Raw genomic sequence first — 23203 nt, 5'->3', positions numbered from 1 at the left:
TTTTAGTCTAGTATGTATTAATCTAGCGAGTGAGATTTGAGAGGTCTGTAGCCTTTTCGTCCTACACTTAAATCACTGCACTTCCCTTTGCCTGTATTCCAGCAGGAAGGGAAACGGAGAGCAGTGAACAAAAAGGCTTTTAGTTTCGTTGCCCTGAATTCAGCCTGATCTCTATTAGCTCAGAGCTTCACTTTCAGAGAAAACAGCTGCTGAGCTAAGAGCTGGAAGCAGACCCAGTTCCAGTGGCATCTTCATGGAACTAAGCTCCAAAGGTCCAGCGGGTCACAAGAGTATACAAAACCTCTCTTCTTGTGGGGCTTATAACCTAAATAAATTTGAACAGATTATCTTTGACACAGAGGTTAATTTGTTGACCCCGCTTCAAAGTCTGATGCCACTGCTGTTTCTCAAAATCACTAAAAATGTTTCCATGGGTATTTTTCCTTAGCATTGTTCACAGAAATACATAGATTGTTTTGGTTTAAATACTTCGTGCGCATTTAAACTGCAGGCAAGAATGGACTTGCAGTATTGCAACTGCAATGGTTACAGCAGAATAAAGCTATGAGCTGTTGAAAATAGCCTTAGAACAAGTAGCGCTGGGTGAGTGGAAAAATAAGCCTTGTTCCTGCCGTCGCTTATAACACGTATCTCACTGGTGTTTCAGTGATGGAGAATCTGCTCTTGTCTAAGCCTGTGAGTTTAAATCCTTGTGCACATGAAAACTACCCAGTAGAACAGGCATTTGTCCATGTGCTGCATATAGCAAAATCACACGGTGATGTGTAACATACAGTACAGATTGCAGTATATACTGTTCGAAGTTTATTTTGAGTCTTCTGCATTTTCATAAGACAAAAAAATATGATCTATATCATCTTACAACATTGGCAGTATGAAACATACACACAGTATGCATTTTGAACTGTAGCATATGTACAGAATGTTCACAATTTAAACAGGAGAAATGTAGCTGAGCATCTATCTATCTATCTATCTAGGCTTACTACTGCGGTATTAGGAACCTCTCTGAAATCTTTGGTGTCTTCCAACTGAAAGGCCCTCCTAGCTTATCTTATGAATCCTCCGTCCCTTCCCCCCGACCCAGTATATATATATATATATATCTGTGCCTCCACCGCTATCCAGCCTGCAGTTGTTTCTAGCAGCTTTCCAAGCATACGAACTGCACTTGAAGAAATTTGCCAAGGAGCCAATACTACTGTCGTGGAAAAACAGCAATTACACCCCGCCAGTAAGGATAACAACGGGACACAGTTATGTCCAGCTGGAGAGTAATGTTAGCCTTTTCCAAACATCAGGTGCATTCTTCTCTCCTCTTTTATGACCATACTGTAGCGAGAACTCTGTAAAGATCTCCTGACAGCTTGAAACTGAAAATCCCTCCAATTCTTAAGAGAGTAATTTTTATCCATGGGACCATATCATTATGAGATTAGGCTTGGACCTCTCGAAAATGAAATAAATTCCCTCTTTTCTGATACAGCTGCATTAAAGGGGACTGTTCAGCCTCACCTTCCTTCCCCAGTTAGCTGAGATGCCAATATGTGCAGACGCATCTATTATAATCTTAACTGTGTATGTTATGTGCAAATACCATCCAGCTGGATTGGCATCGAGGTATTTCATACTATGTGTAAAACGCCAAACTTCAACAGGTTCGGGCTTCTAAGTCTTTGAAATTCCTTCAATAGTTGAGGAGAAATTAATCCATCTTCTTGGGCTTTTTAAAGGGTTGACACAGAAGAGTACGCAGCACTCGGGGTACTGAGAACCTTTCAGGCTGTGTTCCCTGTATTTTAAAATAACACAGTCTTGCTCGTGGTGTGGTGCTTTTTGGTGTGTGGTGTGGTGTGTTTTTTTTCGTCTGCAATTGATCCAAGACAGTAACTTTAAGCAAATAGGAAAAACACAAACTTAAAAATGTTGTCGTAACCCTCTTCACACCCTCTGCCAGAACTACAGTGATCTTCTTGATGTTTTGATGCTTTGAATCTGGGTGAAGACTTACTCTAGCTGCTGTAGCAATTTAATTGTATGTGAACAGTTATTTCTCACTATCCTGAAGTGAAACACTAACATTTTCACAGCAGAGGCCACTTGTAAAATGAGTAATATTTTACCCGGTGTAATGTCTTACAGTGCTTTTTGGTCCTAAATTACTCCTTTTCCAAGAATTAACAGGACCAGTAGCTAAGAAACCCCTTGGGATTCCCAAGATGGGGATTTCAAATACAGTTCCCTGCGAAAAGCCCTACAGAGCTATGAGTAAAACATTAGTTTCTCTTATGCTTTCCCTCCTGTGCATCGTGTTGCACAATAAGGGTGTCTGATCTTTTGATCTCAAGAGGGACAGCTGATTGTTTTAAGCAGTAGTGACCAGATTCTGAGACACTTTAATGTGAGACATGCTAATGAGATTTCCTCTGATTAATACAATGGCATTTGTGGGTATTTCACTGAAATCAACAGGAATGTTTGAGGAAGAAGACAACACAACGCTGCAGACCTCAAACCCTCAGATGTGAGTCAGGCCTCTAAAAATGATGAGATCTGCTAAAGCCAGGAAGGTTTTTAGCCAACCGGCGTTTCTATCTGCTAATTCTCTACAGTTCAGAGAAAACTTAAAACAGGACAATTCAGAAAACTGAGCGTTGTACAACTTGTTTCCAAGATGAAAGGAATATATAAACAACCAAATATTGTGAAACACACAATTCATAATACTGCATGCAGCCGGCAGTGAGTTAAGGTATGTGAACTTCTGTCTGTCAGTGTTCAATCAAACCACGATTCCAGAAACTGAAGCACCTTGCTCCATCCTTCAGCATGAATTTGCCTTGAACGGTATCTTACATCACAGCAGCAATGTTTCTGGGTGTACCTTGTACCAAACGGCAGCGGAGCGATAAGGTAATGCTGCTCCTGCCCTGGTATGTTGTTAGCCCCCTGCCCTGCCACCCGCTATCAAACCCCTTGGACTTCTGCCCACTCCACCCCAACCAGCTTCCTCAAGCCGGGCATCTCTCCATGGCCTCTGCTTTTGGTTTCTCACCTCCTCCTGTCTTGCCTTTCTTTGTAACAACCCAGAGGGGCTGGGACAACACAGTTGGAGTACTGGACCTGGCTTCTCCTCGCCTGGCACAATGTCAAGAGCCAACCTTCGCTATTCCTATCTCATTTATCCTACCTCAGCTGAAGTTTTATGAAGCTGGGGGGATGGAAGGGGTGTTGTCTTGCTTTTTAAGCGGGGGACACACACCGGGTGTTCGTACCAAAACCAAGCGGAAGTCAAAAGGCTGCCAGAGCCTGCCCAAGCCTAGCACCGTTCACACTGGGGACAGGCCACCGCCCCTCCGCCACCCGAGGCCAGGTCCGCGGGGGACACCGAGCCCCCCTCCCGGAGGGCTGAAAGCGATGGGCGGCCGGGGGCCGCTTTCTGGCGCTGGGGGATGACCCCGGGACCCCGCTCCCCGTCCCGGGACCTTCCCGCCGCGTGGCAGCCTTTCCGGGGCTTCCCCTCCGCCGCCGGGAGGCCGCGGGGGCGGGCGGGCGCGACCCTCCCCTCACCGAGAGCTCCCCGGGGAGGAGCCGGCCGGGTCGCACCGGGCCCCGCTCGCCAAGTCCGGCTCCGAGCAGCCAAACCCAGCCCCCTTGGGCTCGGGGTGGGCGGGGAGGGCTGGCCGGCCGGGCGGGCGACTCTCCTGCGGGGAGCGGGAGGACGGGCGAAACTTTCCCCCCCAGCGGCGGCGGAGGCACCAGCGGCCGCCGAGGCGGGCTCTGCCGGCATGGGCCCCGAGGCGCTGCAGCTCGGCACCTACGGCGGGGCGGCCGCCGCCGCCCTGCTCCTCTGGGCCGTTTGTCTGCTCTGCAGGAGGAAAAGGTACCGGGGGCGGCGGGGCGGGGGGCGGCCGCCGCATTCCTTCACGGCGGCACCGGGGGAGCGGGGCTGACGAGGCGGGAGCCGCGCATTGGGCCGCTCTTCCCTCCGCCCGCCCCTCCGCGCCGGGAAGCCCTATCAGCGCCCGCCGGGCCGGGGGGCGGCGGGGCCCTGGGGGATGGCGGCCCGCGACCCCCCGCGGCGGTTGGGGCCGGGCGGGGGGCCCCCAGGGCGGCCGCGGGTCGGCGGGGCTCCGGGTGGTGGCCCGCACCCGGGGTGGGCAGCCGGGGATGCTGGTCTCGCTTTCCGTGGGTGTGCGGGAGTCCGTGCTCCGAAAGAAGGGGTGCGCGGAGCAGCTGGCCTGGCCCCTGGCTGTTCGGCGTGTGGGAAGAAGTGACCCTTTAGGTTTGCTTCAAAACCGGAGCGTTGCTTGTACGTAAGGAAGGGACCCTGTGCGGCGCTTGGCAGCCTTCCCGGGGAGCGCGGGGTGCGCTGCCGAGGGAAGGTGGACAAAGGCTGGGTTGCGACACGGGCCCTCCGCCGCCCCTTCTCTGGGTGGCGGGTGCCTGACAGGGGTGTTGGCAGAGCCCTTACAGCTCGGGTCATGGGCATTTCGGTGACTTTTGTTCTCGCACGGTGTTGCCTTTAGTTTCTTTCAACTCCAGGATTTAAAGCTTCACAGAAGGTTCACGCATAAGTTGGGACACAAAGTTGCAGTTTTTGCGGGGGGAAAGAAACGCGCTCTGGAACTACACTTTCTGTTTCTGAGCAATATCCATTTCTTTATATGCTAACCTTTTCCCGGGTATTTTTTGCTTGTGTTGCCGCTACTTGATGCTCTTCAGTGTCTGTTCCGCAGCTGATGGATAAATGCGTGTGAAGGCTTGGTGGAGGAGGAGTGAAGAAGGGGAGGGAGCAGTATTCACTGATGTGCTTGCTTATTTTTTTTTTGTAATTGCATAATGAAATGCATAGAAAATAGTAAATTTAATTCTAAATCATAAACAGTTACTTTTCCTAATCATTAAAAGTTATTTTTGGAAGGTGTAGGCATACAAATGCAAAAAAGAAATTGCAGTACTAGCCTTTGGAAAAGAGTCAGAAAGTCAGTCCGCTGGTTCTTAGACCAATAACCCTAACTTTGGGACCATATATATAGAGTGAATCAAATAACAGAGGAAAAACAGTAAAAATTCTTGTTTTTGATCCCAGAAGGCATCTGGTCACTGACTGTAAACAGAGATGGATCATTTCCATGTTGTTTGTTTTGGAACCATTATTAGTATGATTTGAGATAGAGAGCCCAATCCGTCCCTTAAGTGGAAGACATCCATCCCAGTGTTTGAGTGGGGTCATCCCATAAAACCAACTACTTGACAGAGTAGTTTAGGATGTGGCTTCATGTTTCAGCTGATCTTATGGAATGGACAGCTGCTACTGGACTGGTCACTCCTCCTCCTCCTCCCTGTTGCTTATCTGACCCCCTGTGAGCTGGTTCTGGGAGTTAAACCAGCAAAAAACTATTTGCTTTTTTTGGTAGGTTTAATTTCCTGCAACTTTAGGTCTCTAAAGGAGGTCAGCACAGAAAACAAGAGAGGAGCAGTGAGGACATGGTCAGGCCAAATGGGATTGTGTGTCATTTTAGGGCTAGAAGCTGTTGTACTGGCTCAGCCATATTGTAAAATTGTGACTGTGATTAGGAGAAATTCTAGCAGAATTGTAATGGGATGAATTTTTGAATACTGAAACAGGCAAAACTGTTGCTGTAAAGTTTTCAGCCAGATGTGAGTAGCAGGCAAAAAGGATCAAAGAACCCATTCTGAGTTATTTTCATAACCCTCGTGCCTGTAGACCTTTTAAAGTCAGCTCTTTAGAGTCTATATGGACATTTGTGCCACAACAGAATGATATCATACAGGAGGCCTCAGCAAGAAGGCATGTTGTCGTGGCCGAAAAAAACCAAACTGCTCTTCAGTTAATAAACCAATTCTTTAAATCCTGTGCTACTTCCCAAAGTGTACAAAGCACCAGTATGCAAGCAAATGGAAATAAAAAGTGGAAAATCCCATTGACCTCTGTATAGTGCAGTCCTTGGTAGAAGTTGCTGGTGTAGAAGTGTTATCCCGCTCCAGTAAAATGTGCAATTATTATTTGAGTTTTTTAGCATAAAGGAAGAAAAAAAAAATGGTGCGTGGTTTTGAGAGATGTCTGGAAGCAGCCTGTCTGCCTTCAGCAGCCATTTCTGATCTGCACGAAGAAAAGCCATGCTAAGGGTGCAGTGGATTAAAAAATGGGGATAACGCTTCATTTCATGCTTCTCAGATTTGGTGCAAGTTTGTGAGCTCCCCTCCCTTATCTGACCCTTATCTGTTTATCCATCCCCATGCGTCCTCCACGTGTCAGATTTCTTCTTTCCCTTTCTTCTGTTTGAATCTAACAAACCCAGCAGCAGGCGGGGCTACCCTCCTCCAGGAATCCACAAAAACCATTTGGAAACCTGTTGACATAGGGTCTTTTGGCAAATTACTGCATGAATAAATGCCAAAGTCAAGGTTGTACTCCTGGTCATGGATCGTACCCATTTGGACAGAAACACGAACAATTCTGGTTTTGTACAGCTTGCCTACGCTAGAAAAAATGTTGCTACTTCACCTATGCACGTGTTTTTATAGAAATGAATATGTTGCCTTAATGTTGGTGGATGCTTGTACCAGTTTGCAAACTCTGTATCAGGTGATTTTTGTGTTTAAGGTACCAAAACAAACTTTACCAGAATAATCAAATTTAACATCTTAACCGCAACTATGTGTGGGTTCCATCCAGGATAGCAACAGTAGTCAAATGTGTGTATACATAAATGAAGAGTTTAAGTACATAAATATACACCACTAAGTGCTAACTTGCTCCTCAGAGTTCAGTAAGTTTGTTTTGCTGGATGACGCCTCTGTCCTGCTGAGGCGAAGCACAACCACCTACGTGGCTCTGAGAATTACACATCCAGGACTGTAACGAGGGTTTGCATGTCCCAGAGAAGAAAATTCCCCCAATCCGTCCCTGATGTTCCTCAAACAGTTGTTGCAGGATTTCACCGTACTTGGTGTGAGGTGCTTCTGCTTCGTTTCCTCTCAGGCTGGGTACTCATCACCGGAGAAAAGATTTTGTCAGGAGAGGTGATGTATTGACTTAATCTGCTGTTACCTTTTTCTGTAGCGTGGTTGGTGTAATCTGGTGTTAGCAGGTTTCAGGGTGACTTCAGTGCAGGTTTTCTTATTAAAGTATTTACATCTACTCTTTGGAGACGGCAAGGAAAGGAAGAGGAATTTCCTTTTGTATAAATGTTTATCATTTGAGTGCTGGTGGCAGTAATAACACAAAGGAAACTAATTGGAGTCTTTGCCAGGTTTCATATCACAGATGGTGAAGAAACAGAAGTAGAACAAAAGTTTCCTTAATCACAGAAAATTTTATTTTGAGTTAAACTTCAATGTCAAGTGAGGTTCATTGCCTTCTGCATCTTGCAGAAGCATCTCCCTCTTGCTGGATAATGAAGAAAAGCCTATCTAGGCTGTTTGCTGGGGAATGTGTTTTCTCCAGAGAAAGCTTCCTTTGTGCCGCCACATGAAAGTATTTCTGCTGTGGCAAAACATGATCACTTCCTAGCCTGGAGATTGTAGAGATTACTCTCTTTTGTCTTCATAAAATGACTAAGTCAACCCCAGCTTTATGGGGTTTTTTTGTTTTCAAACTGTGTTTCCACGAGCTGTGCACGGTCTCATGGAGCAGGAGGTGAGACGGCAGGTGAAGCCAACTCCTGCTCATCTTCCAGCAGGAATGCTGCCCAAGTCAAGGAAGGGCCCTCGACATCAACAGGGGTTGGCTCCTAGTGCCTCCTATAGGTGTGGGACTATTCCACTTTCTCTTACTCAAATGGATGCTTATTTTTGGCTGCTAGTGTTTATTGCGTATCCATGACTGAAAATGATCACAAATTGTAACCGACAGTGTGGGGACAAGGCTGGGACGCTCTCTGCCTCCCTCCTTGTGGGGCAGACGCTACAAATTACCAGGAAGAGGAAGAGGCTCAGGCTGACCACAAATTAAAACCACCAGCTTTGGGGAAGGGGACAGTGGGGAAAAGCCAAAGATTGTTGCATCCGTATTTATCTATTGGATCCTGCAGTCCTGAGGTTTGCATCCCAAGGTTTGTCAGATAAAGAAGATACAGACGCAGCCTGGAAATACTCAGGAGAGGTTTATGTCTGCTTGGAATGTTTAACACACGTCCTTTGTGAGCTACACCGATGAAGTGGTTTTCAAAAATTATTCCCTCTGCAACTCTATAGGTTGGTAAGGTTGGTATTGTAGTTATTGTGAATGGGCTTCACAGTGAAGATTGCCTGTGAGGAATGATACAATATGTGGCACGTGTAACCTGAGTGGGTTTTACTGTACAGCAGTATAGGAATTCCCAGGCTGGGTTAGATGGGGCACATACACTCAATGTATTATTTCTGACCAGTTTCTAATGTGTCAGAACATGGTATAAAAAAAAATTTAAACAGTATAATTGTAGATTAAAGTCAGCATAAGAAGAATTACTTAACAAATTTCTCAGAAATAATTTTGCTATGGCCTTTACGGCCATAGTTACAGATTTAAAGCTGAGTTGGAGCAAAGTGTCTTTCATTTTTGTCTTTTATTCTATCCTCTAAAATACCTCCAATCTATACAATCGCATTCATCTAAGATACTTTTCCAAAAAATTGCTCTCTTGAACCCAGATAGATAATGTTGAAAAGTATATAGATTTTGTCTTTGCCTTCAAGAACATCTTATCCTTCTCTGTGACAAGCTGTGAGCTTGCTAACAGCTCTCTTACCAAGCGAATTGTAGTTCACAAGATGTCATCAGCCTGTCTTTTTTACCACTTCTGCTAATTTAGGCAATATGTTAAGGTAGTTTTCTGTTGGAGGGAACATCAGGAAGGACAGATAGAAGGATACCAGAAAAATCTACCCTATCCTTTCTTACCTTGGCCTTGTACAGAGACCTTTTTCTCCATCCTCTTGGTTGGAGTCCTAGGGAGTACATGCATTTTCGTGACCTCCTTTTGTTAGATGTCATTGTCCGCTCCTACTCCACTCTGAAAAGATTAGGACTGAAGACTGAAACTGTTTAAGGCAGAAAAGTAACAGTTCTGTTTCTTAAGTAGCCTTAGAAACCTTTCTCACTGCCACACTTGGGTTTTCTGTCAACTATTCACTGTTGTGCCAAGATGTGGTAGAAGCTTATTTCTCTGCTTGCTTCTTCTGGTAAGAGCTTAGCAAAGGTCGAATAAAACAAAGTAAGCCAAACCATAGGCTTCTCAAAATGTACAAGCCTCAGTTCACTGGCTTTTGGGTTCTCTTATGGCACTAATAGACCTGGAGAGCCATTAAGTTGTGGGTTTTGCATGATAGAGTGTCTCAAGACAGGTTTTTCTTTTTCTCATTTTTTTTCAACACTGCTTCTCATCCTTTTGATACGTAGTCTGAGTATCATGTGCATCTTGGGTTCTGCTTCCTACCAAGGCTTTGAAGATGACACTGAAGATGGCAACTCTTTTAGAAGATAACGAACTTTCCCAATAATCTATGATTTACAGTGTTCTTTGCTTAAGGTACACTGCCACCTAGCAACAGTTTCCCTTCCCTCCCAGTTTTCTTGACCTACTTTGTCGGGGGTTGTTCAGCTTTAGTTTGTACCTGTTCTGGTCTTGATTAGCATCCAGAACCCATCAGTAGACGCCATCCTGGTAAATGTATGTGTGTATGGGGTGGAGACATTTTTAGTGGCAATAAGAACTGCTAGCTTCAAGTTTCTCACTAAAATACAATGTTTTTACTTTAAAATGTTTTTTCCTTCTAGTGTTTTGTGAAAAATGCCTTTTTTTTTTTCCCCTTGAAGTGCTTGGTTTTGCTTTCTTCTGTTCATTATTATTTGGAGGAAATAAAATTAAAGGGCGAGAATTAAAGGGAATTGCTTTCAGCTCTTTTTATTATTCCAGTGCAACATGAAGCATGGAGCATCCATCTAGAGTACATGAATGCACATGGCTTATAGAAAGTACTGAATGATTAACCCTTCAGCTCCTCCTCCAAGTTGATAGTCCTACAGGTATGAATAAGGAAAATCCAAGCAAATACAGACTGTTTCAAAAATGAGATTCATCCTTACTGCTATATTTAGAGGAGGAAAGCACGCTAGTTGACAAATCTTAGCTGAAATATTACATGTAAAGGCTGGTGTGAAGGAAGACACAAAGGTGCAAATCTTAATCTGGTATCCTCTTACAGGAGATATTAACTACCCCTCCTTTAAGCATGATGGCGAAATTTGCCACCTGATGTGTTTTAATCGTTGGTGACATAACTAGAGAGCTATATTTTCAGGCCACCGCAGGACAGACTGGAGTCCCGACCCACAGAAGTACCTGTGCCTCCGACTCCCCCAGTGGGGAGTAACTTTAGGGGGATGCAGGGACTTGGATGCTTCCTGAGCTTGCAGTCTTGCCTGCGGACTCCACCCCAGTTCCCCCGCTGTAAATTGGAGGTCACTGTGGTCTCCTCTTAATTTATGGATAATGCAGCTGAATGCTTCTCAGGGCACTCTGAGAGGTGTCAGAGAAGATGAAAAAAATTCTTGCATGGCATAACCACTCAACATGCTCTGAGGAAGCGTTGCCTGCCTGTTCCCTTTCTCCTGTATGCTGAAGTACAAGTTCTAGTTACTGTTTTAAGCCAGAAATGCCACATTTTACCGCAATATTTGGCTAAGCTGTTGGATCATGTCAGCCACTTCAGTGTTTTGCTCAGTTATGAGAATTACAGTCCCATGTAAAATCATTTGGGATTTTTTCAGTCAAGTATTTTGATTAAGAAGTTGGGCAGAGCTTGTTTTGGTATGGTAACATAACTGTTCTCAGTACTCCATCTAGTCACTTATTTAACTTAGTGCATAGTAATGCCAGGCAGTGGGGGAAATACAGAAGCTAACAGAAACAGCATAAGTGCAATGTTAATACACTATATGAAGTTAAGGAAAATCTCACATTGAAGTTGGCAGTCTTTTCCTCTTTTATACAAGTTTTATAGAGCTACTTGGTAGTGGAGGCAGGATTGGAACTCGTTTTCCTGACTTCTAGTTTTGTGCTTTAACTTGCTGCCTTTCCTTTCCAACACACTTACCATAGATGACATTATAGCTGTCTGGTAAACTAACTTTTTCAACCGTGAGGCAGATTTTGAATTCTGATTTAAAACTTCAGTAGTGTTCCTTTTCTTTCCCCACCATTTACTGATCCTTCTACAAGATGCGTGTAGGTTTTTAGGCTAATATCCATTTGCACGCCGTCTGGGAGAATTTTGGCTGACTGAGAGTCCCATAAAACAAAAGTTTCCTCTTTACAAACCACATGGAGCTTGGCTGTAGATATTCAGTTCCTTTCTCCACAAACTGTTTTTAATGGTGCCAGATTCTTCTGTTTCTTCTCCTTGTTTGGCACATGTCAGGAAAAAAAATCTTGGCTCTTGTATAGAACATATCTTGTTTCCTCTTAACTGCTCGTACTTTCTATTCGTAATTCAAATCGGCAGAAAAATGCTATGGTTGTGCTTCTCATGATTTAATCTTGTAGTTTCCTAAGCAATATTCTAATGTTCTTAAAAAAAAAATAATGTTCTCCTTCATACTGCAGGCCTGACAGTAGGAGGGTCTAGCTGAATGCAATGGATGCGTCCCTGTTGATTTGGGAGAGTATTGCACCGTGTCCTGACAGGGTGTCCAGCTCAGGCTCTGTGGAGGCACATGAAGAAAGAACAGATGAGCAAAATGAAGCTAAAATGGGATGTCAGAGGAGTGTCCTCTCCGTCACACAGCTCTCCCTTTCTGACGCTGCAGTGAAAACCCAGATTACAACACTGTACGTTCCAGGCTCACGTCCGTAGCAGGAAGCTGGAGAAGCATCTCCTTCCTGGTCCATGGCATCCCAGGGACCTGTCAGAGAGCCTGTGCCTGTTTGTCACAAGGTACTCCTGTTGCTTGCTGACAGCCTCGCTCTGCACCCATGGAGTTCTCGTTTGTCTAAGTCAATCTGCTGCTGATGGCTAAGACAGAGCGCAGTGCTGCTAAGTGTGGTTCCCTTTCTGATTTCTTGTGGCTCCCCAGAACAAATCAGCAAACCACTTACTGGCTTGCTCTTTCCTCACCCCAATTCCTTCCTCCTCAGGAGGCCCATCCCCAGATTTTTCCTGAGTGGTCATTACAAATTTTTATGTCACTTGCCTTGCCTAAAAAGATTGAATAAGATGTGAAGTTTTTGAGTGATATATTGAAAAAATGGTCATAGAAAATTACCTCATTTTCATTACTTTTTCAGTGATGTAGCATTTAGAAAACAAATGATGGTTTCAATACTGTGTGAGAATGCAGAAGTTTCGCAATTATTAGCTCTGGCAGTAATTACTTTAAAAAAAAAAACCCAAAAACAAACCCCAAAGGAACCTGTACGTTCCTTAACAAGAGAAAAAACTACTGCTGTTAAAGCACAGTAGGCAAAATTGACGGAGAATTGGTGACTAAGATGAAGTTCCTGAGAAGTCAGTATCTCAGTCTTTTTGTACTCTTTCTTTCCCTTTATATGCATGCCAGCAGAAGGGTGGATTTGCCCCTTTGTTATTGTGTAATACTGTAGTCTCTGAGGGCTTCAGGGGGATGGTCTCCAGCTTTCTAGCAGGGCCCCAAGGAAAATCAGAGTATTTTCAGATACTCTCATTTAATCTAGTTAACAAATGCAAGATGCTTACAGAAGGAAGAACAGTTGCTGATGTCTCTTTGGAGAGAATTTGAGTGACTTCCACTGCTGGTCCACTCAACGGATGCTGCCATAGTGTTTGGTCATCACTTCCCTAGCTGGGAAGTACTGCTCCATGTTTTCCTCTTCAGTGCTGGCATGGTTTTTTAGGTTACAATAGCTCCTCTTCAGAGCTTCTGGTGTGTGATAGATCATAGCCGTGCTAATTCTCTCCAGCTGGTTTTTCAGCATGAGAAGCTTTGGGAGTCACATTTGGGAAGCTTCTCTGAAAATAGCTCAAACAGTCGATTGATGACAAGGTATAATTTTTTCCTTCAGTTGTTCAGGAATTGATCTGCGATATTTACTCATCTCAGATTTATACTTCATTAAGAAAGAAAAAGCCTCTCTGGAAGGTTTGCTGTTGTTTCAGTAGGTGCTAGTATTTATAAAATGTTTCCAGTGGACCATGTGTTTCTTCCTTATTCCTTTTGAAAACTTCTGCTATTTTGTTGGATGGGATTTTTTCGATGTTTTTTAAAGATTTTTAGATGTCTAGATTAGTTTTCAGCACAATAACTGTTTTGCTTAAATAGCAAATTTCCAAGCCCTACAGCTGAGGGCGAGGCACGTTGCCAGAGCCCACACTGCAATGCCCGTGCACGATTCCTGTTGGAAAAGGAGCAGCTGTGTAGCTGTATGACAACTGAAACTGTCTCTCAGTTCAGGAGTCATCCAAGAACCAATTGGAAAACACGATGAACCTGCAGAATTGATATTTGGGCAAAACAGAGAGGAAAAATTAAAGTACTGGGAGGGCAGGCTTGTACATCGCGCTCTTTTTAACCCTAAATACATGCCTGAAAGGTTCTGTTTCAACAGCAGTAGGACCTAGATGTGTGTATCTGATGATGAAATTAAGCTTACAGTGCATGACAGTACACAAAAGATGTTTGGGCTTTTCAGTAACAGCTGCCAGCAAAGCATATGCGGCTGATGGAGATTCATGTCCAGGTCCTGAAGCGCAACAAGCTGGGTTCAGAGCCTGGGCTCCTTCTGAGGACCAAATGAGAGAAATTTGAAGTTTGTGTCCTAGCTGCTTGCACGTAATATCCTTTAAAGCCAGGTTAAATTATCTGTCGCTTCTAAGGAGCAACACAGAATTGTTCGCAGCAGGACAGGAGAATTTCCCCACGTTTGTCAGTGTTCAGTGGCTTGGGAAACAGCTGCTTGCGCAACGCCTGGTTTGTGGTTGGACAGACAGCTGAATTTCTGGCACTGCTGCTTTAAGATACAAAAATGATAATTAAGCTTCAAAGAAATCTTGCATATGTGAATGAGTCAGAATATTTTTTTTTCTGTAAGCTGTTTAGTTTCTTGCATCCTATATAGTGAAAATGCTGCTAGATCCTACTTGAAATTACCACATTATGAGAGAAGGTATTTTTTTCATAACCTGTGGACTTCCTCAGATAGAACCACATCAGCTATAATAAATTTAGAGCCTCCAAAACCTGTTGTTATGAAGACTTTAAAATAAAACTGTGCATGCTGCTACTATTGGCTCTGCCGTGATAAGAAGCGAAAATAGACAGTGCTGAGATTTGATGGGCTCAAAAGAAAGTTCAGGCTGCCTGGCTTCACATTATCATTTGTGGAAGTAGGACATACCTTCTTTGTGTTTTGCCCTCAGGAACAGATGTCCAATAAAGCACAGTGGTTGTGACCCATCCAGTCTTATCTCCTGCATAGTCTAGACCATTGCAGCATCTCCTGCGTCAGCTACCTTAAATTGTGCTTGAACACAATTGTGCTTGAAATTGTGCATGGAAAGATGTCCTGCCTTTGCTTTACTTTTTCCTTTGAGTGATGAGTAGTCCAGTGCTTATGCTGTAGGTTGTTTTTACCATTCTGTCTTCGCTTTAAGAAAGGGGTATGAATTCAGTCTCGTCAGTTGATTCGTGTGTCCTTTTAAACATTGAAAAGATTTAATTAAAAGTGACGAAAGATAGCCTAAGATGGCATACAAAACTAAAAAACAAGGCTACCTCCTGTTCAAAGTACGGAATACTGCTGTTGCAAATAAATATCTGCTTAAAGGTGCAGGCAAGCTCATCAGACTCATCTTTAATTGTGCCTTGATGGCAAGTTAGTATGGACTTGAAGCAACTTGCTGTCTGTGCTTTCTCTCCACCCCAAGAACATTTGGGTAGGCCAATGTATCTATACTGCCTGCTGCTGTAGGCAGTATAGATGGAGTCTGGAGTCTCTGCACTGCATGCTTGCTCGCTTGTTTTGGAAAAAAGGAGAAGAGCAGCCAATTTTTTTAACCAAGGCTATAAAAATCAGAGATAATTCAGATGGGACCAGATGAACCAATGCTTCATTTGTTTTGCTTAGACATTAAAAAAAATCTTGTTTGTTTTGTTTTGCACTATTCGTACTATTTCAGTGTATCTTGTTATTAATAATACCTCTGAGACTATTGTTTAGGAGCCAAGCATATGTGTGATCTCATGCCTCCAAATTGTGTTTCAACAGTTCCAGAGACTCAAGTGTACTCTATACAATAGAAATGTGAGGGATAAAGCAACTTAAACTGTAGCGATAAGGTTCATTTCCTCAAAATGAAAGCCCAGGAAGATTTTTCTTGTAATTATTTTCAGCACAAATATAATGTGCTGATTTGGAATGTCAGATGTTTTCTGTCATCAGACCATGTGAAAAAAAAACAACCCAGCATGCTTATAGTTGTAACTTTGTAGGTAACTGGTGGTATTAGGAATGTCCAATAGAGATATGGTTTTGATCCCTCAGTCATTGAATTGAAGACTTCACACTGGGCTCAGTTTTCAGTGAAAGACTGCAAAGTTAGAGATACCAGGAAGATGGAAATCCCCATGTGTGCTATGATGATGGTAACTTCCAAAGCGAAGGCTGCCCTAGGATTCCCACGCATGCAGGACATCGCTGTCCCCCATAGCTGTTTTCAGTGGCAGGAGCCAAGGAGTAAAGGATGAAGGTATTTACCACTTTTTACTCTTTCAGCAAGGTTTATATTTTGTATCGTCCCTTTTTCCCGCTAGGTATTAGAGTGCTTTCTTTTTTTTTTTTCTGATTTCTCAATTTGCTTTTTTACTGTTCACAAAATTCACTGCGCTGTATAGGAACTGTCCTCAAGAATTCCCATTGCTCAGCTCAGGGGGTAAGCTAGACTAATGAGACCCTTCTTTGTTTCATTTGAGTGGGTTTTGCTAATTGCTTTTAACACACTGGAACCTGTAAGGGGATTTTCTGTAGACAAAATGACAATAAAAAAATGAAGCACTTTTGTTGGTAAGTCACCTGGCAATTCCGCCTGGATCCTCAACATAGCTGTCAGCAGATGTGAGTGACTCCTTAACGTCCAGTGCCTCTAGTTACCCTTTATTTCCCCTCTGTTCTCCTTGTGTGGCATTTATTTCTCAATTGATGGGATGAAACCCAAAAGCAGGTTGTGATGGAGTGCATCTCCTGTCAGCAGTAGGGAGAATGAAAGAGCAAATTAGGATGGTCAACATGCAGCAGGAAGAGAAACTTCATCCTGCCTCCTGCCCCGTCCTGTGGTTGTGACTGATCTCTCCCCATCCCACTTCATCCTCATATCATCACTTCTTTACAGCTCAGCTCGTGCTGGGAGCCTGCTGCTCCTGCAAACTGAAGGGGCAGGGACTTCAGTACTTTGTCCTTCCCAAAGGCTTGTGCTCCCACAGTTACCCGTTTGTATCCATCTTCTTCCCCAAGTCTTGCTCAATATACTGATCATCAGCCTATGTGCTCACCTTTCCCCAGGATCTTATCATTATTTTCAGCATAAGAAGATACGACTGAATGAACTCAAGGCCCAAAAATGAGATGGCAGCTGTCAAGTGTACTTGGGAGTGGACAGTCTCCACGAGTCCCAGGTAGACCTGTGCTCTGGCTTTTGAAGAAAATTTACATTGAATGCTAATGGAGTTTACTGAACCATTGAATTTGTAATTATTAATGTTTATGAATTTCAGTAGGCTTATGTTAAATCAAGATACACTAGGGTTTTTTTTTTGTCTAGCTTGAAAATTTGCCCTTGAGCTACGCTGTAGTCTCTTCTTATCTTCAACTTGGTCAAGAGTAGCTTGAAAGCTTCTTGCCTTTCCTGCAACACCTGCCTTCTGCAGGACTCCTTCCTTCACCCAGAGAAGGGATTAGAGCCGTCACTATTCTCTTCATTTATATAATTCTGTCATTGCCCTGACACCAGCGTAATCTTCTTGACTGGCTGATCAAACTGATTTTCAACAGTTTTAGACAGAGTAAAAAATTAGTGCATTTAAGTCTTCCTTGATTTTTCTGGCAGTTTCTTTGTCCTTCAGCCTAGCATTTTCTATCTTTATTTCAAGTCCCTTTTGTTTTTTACTGTTCTTATCTTCCTCCTGATAAAATATCCACTACAGCTGGCGTTTTCTAACCTTTAGGCCTCTAATTCTTCTAATCTCAAGTTAAAACAGTTAATGAGCAATAACAGACCCTTATCAAGCTTCGTATTATTGCAGACAGTATTCAACATGGCTTTTTGGCCTTACTTTAGACAGTTGAGGTTTTCCATTAGTTTCAGCAAGCCCAGCATTTTACCTTAGATATTTGCTCACACCATAGAGCTGCTGTGGTGGCTGCAGCTTTATCAGATAGCCACATGAAATAATCTCTTCTGTAAGTTATGCTGTAGATTTAGCATTTTTGTGATTCATAACACATCAGTAACAACTGAAATACTTTTGCATAAGAAAATCTGTTCAAAATCACAGCAAATCCTGATGCGCGGGGGTTTTGAAAAGGGAATAGAGCTCTGCTCTGTGGTCCTGCTGCTACCAAGAAACGGCTTTGGATTTTGTTACAGCGAATGGTTTGCATTTTTACTCTGCAGGATGAAAATACGCAGTAGTTAAGTATCCTTTTGGGAGAGTCACAGTCACTGAATTTCTCAGTGATATTTTAAACACTGACAAAGTTTTGCCAACCTGGCCACATTAGATGGGGTTGTGATTCGTCCCTCTTCTCACCAGCGTAGTTGTGCCTGCAGAAGCCCTCTGGCAGTAGTACTTGGGGGGCAGGGGGGATTGCCGTGATAGCTCTTTCTGGTTGAGGAAACAGCTTAGTGCGTCTGTTCGAGGCGTGTTTACTCACATGGCATTTACTGACAAGTAGGGCAGACCAGGCCACACGGGAAGGAGTGGAAATCTTGCTGCTAAAGACATGCAGCCTGACCATGCACGAGTTCTTTGCTTCTGCTGGCCCTCGCCTTCACCATCCCACCATCTTTACACGGTGACTTACATCACCATGTAAAGGATCATAGAATCACAGAATAGTTTGGGTTGGAAGGAACCTTTAAAGGTCATCTAGTCCAACCTCCCTGCAATGAGCAGGGACATCTTCAACTAGAGCAGGTTGCCCAGAGCCCCATCCAACCTGACCTTGAATGTTTCCAGGGATGGGGCATCTACCGCCACTCTGGGCAACCTGTGACAGAGTTTCATCACCCTCATTATAAAAAATTTCTTCCTTATATCGTCTGAATCTACCCTGTTTTAGTTTAAAACCATTACCCCTTGTCCTATTGCAACAGGCCCTGCTAAAAAGTTTGTCCCCATCTTTCCTGTAGGTCCCCTTTAAGTACTGAAGGGCCACAGTAAGGTCTTCCCAGAGCCTTCCCTTCTCCAGGCTGAACAACCCCAACTCTCCCAGCCTGCAAGTTTAGTTGGGGCTCGTAAGAGTTCCCTTATGTTGTGATTCAGTGAATTGCTGAAGAAATGGCTTCCTTTTAAGCCTTCGCACAGCCTCTGATTTTAGTGGGACTTGTGCTTCTAAGCTGAGCAGAAGCTCAAGTTTTTTGACAGATCAGCACTTTCTTTCTGAGGTAAACGTGCATTTCTGGTTTGATGGTATGATACAGAATATACAGTAGTATTTCCTCAGCTTAGTGCTACTAATTCCTGGGGAGAAAAAATGTGGTACTAATTTTATGCTTTGAATAGAATTTGAAGGTTCGGTTTTGATACAGTTAAAATGCCTGTATTCATCAGTTCTTGAAGAATTTACGATTCAGTATCTGTAATGCAATTTTAATCGCCTACAAGTTCATAGAGGATGAGACCATTTCTTGTTGGTAACAGAGGTTATTTAAAAATAGTACTTTCACTTCCATCCGTTTACACATGTTTGTTGACAGCTTAAAAGGCTGGGGCTGATTCAAGGTTTCCTTTCATATGCAATGTTACATATATTTGAATTGTATGGATTGCCTAAAAGTATAACGGCCACGTGGTCCTGATCATGAAGCAAACATTATTTTCATGTTCCTAGGTACCGTGAAGCAGTAACTTATCTCTCAAACTTCTTTCTGGATCTGTAATTCTAGCAGCTGCGTGTGGCTAACCAGAGTTGGCACGCTCACTGTCCTCTGCTAAACTCACCCTTTATTTTTCTTTCCATAAACTGCCACGCTTGTGCTTAACCACATCTGCTGACGAGTCCGATCCGGTGTTTCCCACTGGGGTACTAACCTTTTAAAAGCAATCTTAAGCTTATTGTCTGTCTGTAAAAAAGGTGGGGAGGTAATTCTATTGATTTATACAAAGCAAAAGTACTCGGTTTCAGTAGTTGAGAAGGCTAGAGCCTTTTTTTATTTGTAAGCAATAAGAACATAGAATCATAGAATCATTTAGGTTGGAAAAGACGCTTGGGATCATCGAGTCCAACCATCAACCCCACTCTACAGTGCAGAACACAGTCAAGGACTTCTGTCCTCCAGCTGTGGACCACATAGGATGTGAATTTTCTGTAATAGTGATGACAAAACTAATCACGTAGTCACTAAAAGTGGCAAAGTGGCTTTTGATCCACAAAGATTTTGTGACATTATAGTATTTTTTGTTTGTTTTGGGCGTCTGGAAACTGAGATAGTACTTATTCAACAAAATCTATCCCGAGTTTGTGAGTGAGTTGTCTCATGAGAAGCTCCTCTGGTAGCCTTGGCCTGCATAGAGCTGCCTGCAGTTCGTTATCGCTGAATTTTTAAGAATTTCTTCTGGTCACTTCAGTACAAGATAGTTCCTTCTAGTACAAAAAAAAATGCGTTGTGGGTAATAATGGGCTTTTTCTGTTGTGAAATGTGCATGTGTTCCTTCCCACAGAAACCAGCTGTGGGGGGAGAAGGAAGGGAGGCTGGGGGAAATACCAGCGTACGCTCAAGAGTGTGTGACAGGACCCAGTACCTGGGAAGTGGTCCTTGCCCAACCCCTCAGACAGAGCCACACTGAGCTGAATTCATTTTTTTCAAAAGATAGGACATTTGCCTCAGCAGCTGTCATACTTATGCCATTGCGATAATGAAGAGTGTACATCCTCCTCTCTGTTTTTTTCCTTACCATCCGGAGTATCACTTCTCCTAATCCTGATGTTCAGTCCTGAATTGGCAGCTTCTACTTCAACTTTAAAATCGTTTCTCTTTTAGCTAGGCAGTTTTTCCTGTATTAATGAGGGCTGTAAGCAAATGGGAAGGTAACTTCCAGGTCTATGATGGCAAAGGTGTAGGGTAGGTAGTTTAATTGGGGTATAATAGATGGTAAAACTTTGGGAAACAAAGAGAGGTCATAAGAAGAGAATGGTAGACTGAAAATCCCCACCATCCTTTGATTGCTACCAGACTCAAACATTCCTGCAATCTTAGCATACTAATTAACCACAACTGATACATTATGGATGCTTATAAATAAGTAATTTTCCTTTAACTCTGGTTTAACTCCTGAAGATACTATTTCAGGTTCTTGCTTTGATGTACACTTCACATTCATTTAGTTGTACTCTTTGTTGACAAAAATTAAACTTAGCTAAATTGATAAATGCTTCATGATACATATCGTTTAAATAATACCAATACATAGGTCTTGTCAGCCTACAGCTTTATGACTATCAATAACTTTTAAAAGAAAAAGATCTCTTTCTTTCCTTAAAACCGTTTTATATTGGTTGCCATTTTCTTTAGTGTCAATTACCATTTGTCATCAATTCAGGCACTTGGAGATCTTTGGATGAAACTGGAAGCAAAGCCCAGCTCCTTTAAAGTGAGTTTGTTTCTTGTTAATGTGTTGGAATTAACGTGTTTTATGACTTCACATACGATCTTCTGAGCTTGTGTTTTTTCGTTTTCCTTTTTTTTTTTTTTAAAAAACAAAAAAAAAAGTGTTAGGGGAACCAAACTGTTACCAGTCTTTGGCTTTGTTTACATTTGTGGTTTGACTCTCCGGTGTGACTGTGCTGCTGCAGCTCCGGTAGTGCTGGAAGCCTGCTGCGTGTGTGCTGTACCAGCATCTCTAAATCATGTCATCTGTGGTTGACTGTGCTGCTGGTTGGTACCAGTATGTCATCTTCACTCTGTGCCTGCAGTGGTGGAGCCACATTGGGGCTCAAATTATTTTGACTATTATTTTGACAATACCTCACTCAAAACAAAAATGCTGGGTGTTCACCGCTAAAGTTCATGGAAAAATTCAGTTTATTGTTGCACAGTCATGTAGTGTCAGAAACTTTAACCTCTTTTTACGGACTGATTAGTCAAGAGTTCAGTGAGAAGTTAGTCTGGACTTGGGATTCCTCATCTGGATCATCTACCATGTTTCTCTGCTTTGTGTGTGAGAGCACTTGGCATACACCTCTCCCTAGAAAGCGTAGCTTGTCCCTCACCCTTGTGCTATTGCCAGGAGTCTGGTGAGGACCCAGACTGGTTTTTATGTCCTTTGCACCATTTTTGGACTGGTGGACATTGCTGACTTCACTCAAGTCACCCATTTACAACTGGGATTCGGATGATGCCCAGTAAATCTGGCTCAGCAGGGAGCATCCTATTATATAAAGAGGCTCTGTCCATTTTTTCTGAGTAATTAGAAAGTTATCTGGGTGGAACTCATGTACATTTAGGTAGGATCATTTGGATTTTCTCACAGATGAAAAGTAAAGGCTCTCTCATAAGCAGGAGTAACAGAAGATGGTTGATGTAGTATTAAGAATACAGTCATTTTATCTTGGCGTATTAAAAGTGGTGACTGCAATAATTAATACATTTTTAATGTAAGAAAGAATATGGAACAAACAGAGACGTTCGGGCAACTTGTTTGTAATTCCCCTAAATGTACTCTGCCTCACAAAAATTACTGCAAGAAGTTGATAAGTCTTTTTTGCTCCACAAAATCAAAATGAAATTGCTTTCCATTTTTCAACCTGGTGCTTCTGCCAGATTTGTTATGTTGGGAACATGATGTGGTGTAAAAGGCATCTGTAACCTCAGGCTCTCAAGAAAAGGCCCATGTTTTATACATTATTCTCTTCTCTTCGATGGATACCTTCTAGGAAATGTCTTTGTTAGTTGTTCTTTTTTCCAGTACAGAAATTCTGCTTCAACATGTTCTGTGCTGAAATGTCAGCGTTGTGCTGTTGTGTAGGTGGTAGTATGTATTATACACAGTTTTCAAAACCTGAATAATCAGTGATGTGCATGACTTTGCCAGGGAAAACAAATGGCTGTGTCATTTTGATTTCGGTATATCAAGAAAATGTAACCTATAAAAGTTAATTAGCATTCTTCCAGAACAGGGTTGTTTAAGTAACATCTTTGTTTCCATGTTTTCAGTTTTGTCAGAAGTTGGAGGGGAGTGTTTTATTCTGTTGCTAATATATATCCATAGATTTGCAGAGTATTTCACAGAGTTTTAGCTACCATGCATCTGTCCTTCATTTCAGTGAACAGCTAGATTTTCCACTCCCTTGAACAACTGCTTAGATCCACTGAAAATTTTGATTCTGGTTTTCACGTAATTTTTAACATGGTTTTTATAAATAAAATTCCTGGAGCCTGGTGGTGTTCCTGATATCTGTCAAAATGAGGTTTTGCCAACAATCTTAACAGGAGAAATCTTTCCACTGTAATTGAAATCCTGACCGTCTGCATCACTGGTCGCTGTGGGGAGTTGATTGGAGCTCCACCTCTGAGAGGTTGGGTGCTCTGGTAGTCTCAGTTCTTCCCGTTCAACCTGGATATTACTGACATTTGGCTATATCGGATGCACAAAAGTTTCTGGTCTGAGACAAAACTGAAATTTGAGCACCCATACTACTGAATTAAGGAATCTCACTTTATTTTTCCGTATAACTCTGCAGTTCATTAGCATTCCTCCACCACTTTAGAAACTAACTGATAGAAGACCTGGCTGTTTGCACACCATCATTACTTAACTGTGCTAAGGTTAAGTTATAAAAATTAGAGAAAAGGCTTCTCACGCACTAACTAGTTTAATAAACTCTGTCTAGACTGAGGTCTTCCCAAGGTTGAAAAATCAAATATATAATTGTCCTTTCATAGTAAAATTATATTGGTAGCTTTATAAATATTACAGAAGTGG

General features: G+C 42.9%; 1 protein-coding gene across 3 annotated transcripts in view; it reads left to right on the top strand.

Annotated features, from left to right (window-relative positions):
- The first annotated feature begins 3624 nt into the window (after nucleotides 1–3624).
- Nucleotides 3625–23203, top strand: part of CYP7B1 (cytochrome P450 family 7 subfamily B member 1) — a 130751-nt gene continuing 111172 nt past the window's right edge. The window contains exon 1 of one of the 3 annotated variants that reach the window (XM_074577136.1): nucleotides 3625–3904. In XM_074577136.1, the coding sequence (XP_074433237.1) occupies nucleotides 3810–3904 (95 nt within the window). In that variant the 5' untranslated portion in view covers nucleotides 3625–3809. Of the gene's footprint in view, nucleotides 3905–4213; nucleotides 4334–23203 lie in introns of those variants that run through there. The other 2 variants (XM_074577137.1, XM_074577138.1) reach the window with 2 other exon arrangements.

Source organism: Larus michahellis, chromosome 2 (assembly GCF_964199755.1).
Source record: "Larus michahellis chromosome 2, bLarMic1.1, whole genome shotgun sequence".
NCBI classification, from domain to species: Eukaryota; Metazoa; Chordata; class Aves; order Charadriiformes; family Laridae; genus Larus; species Larus michahellis.
This window is presented reverse-complemented; position numbering and strand designations above follow the sequence as displayed.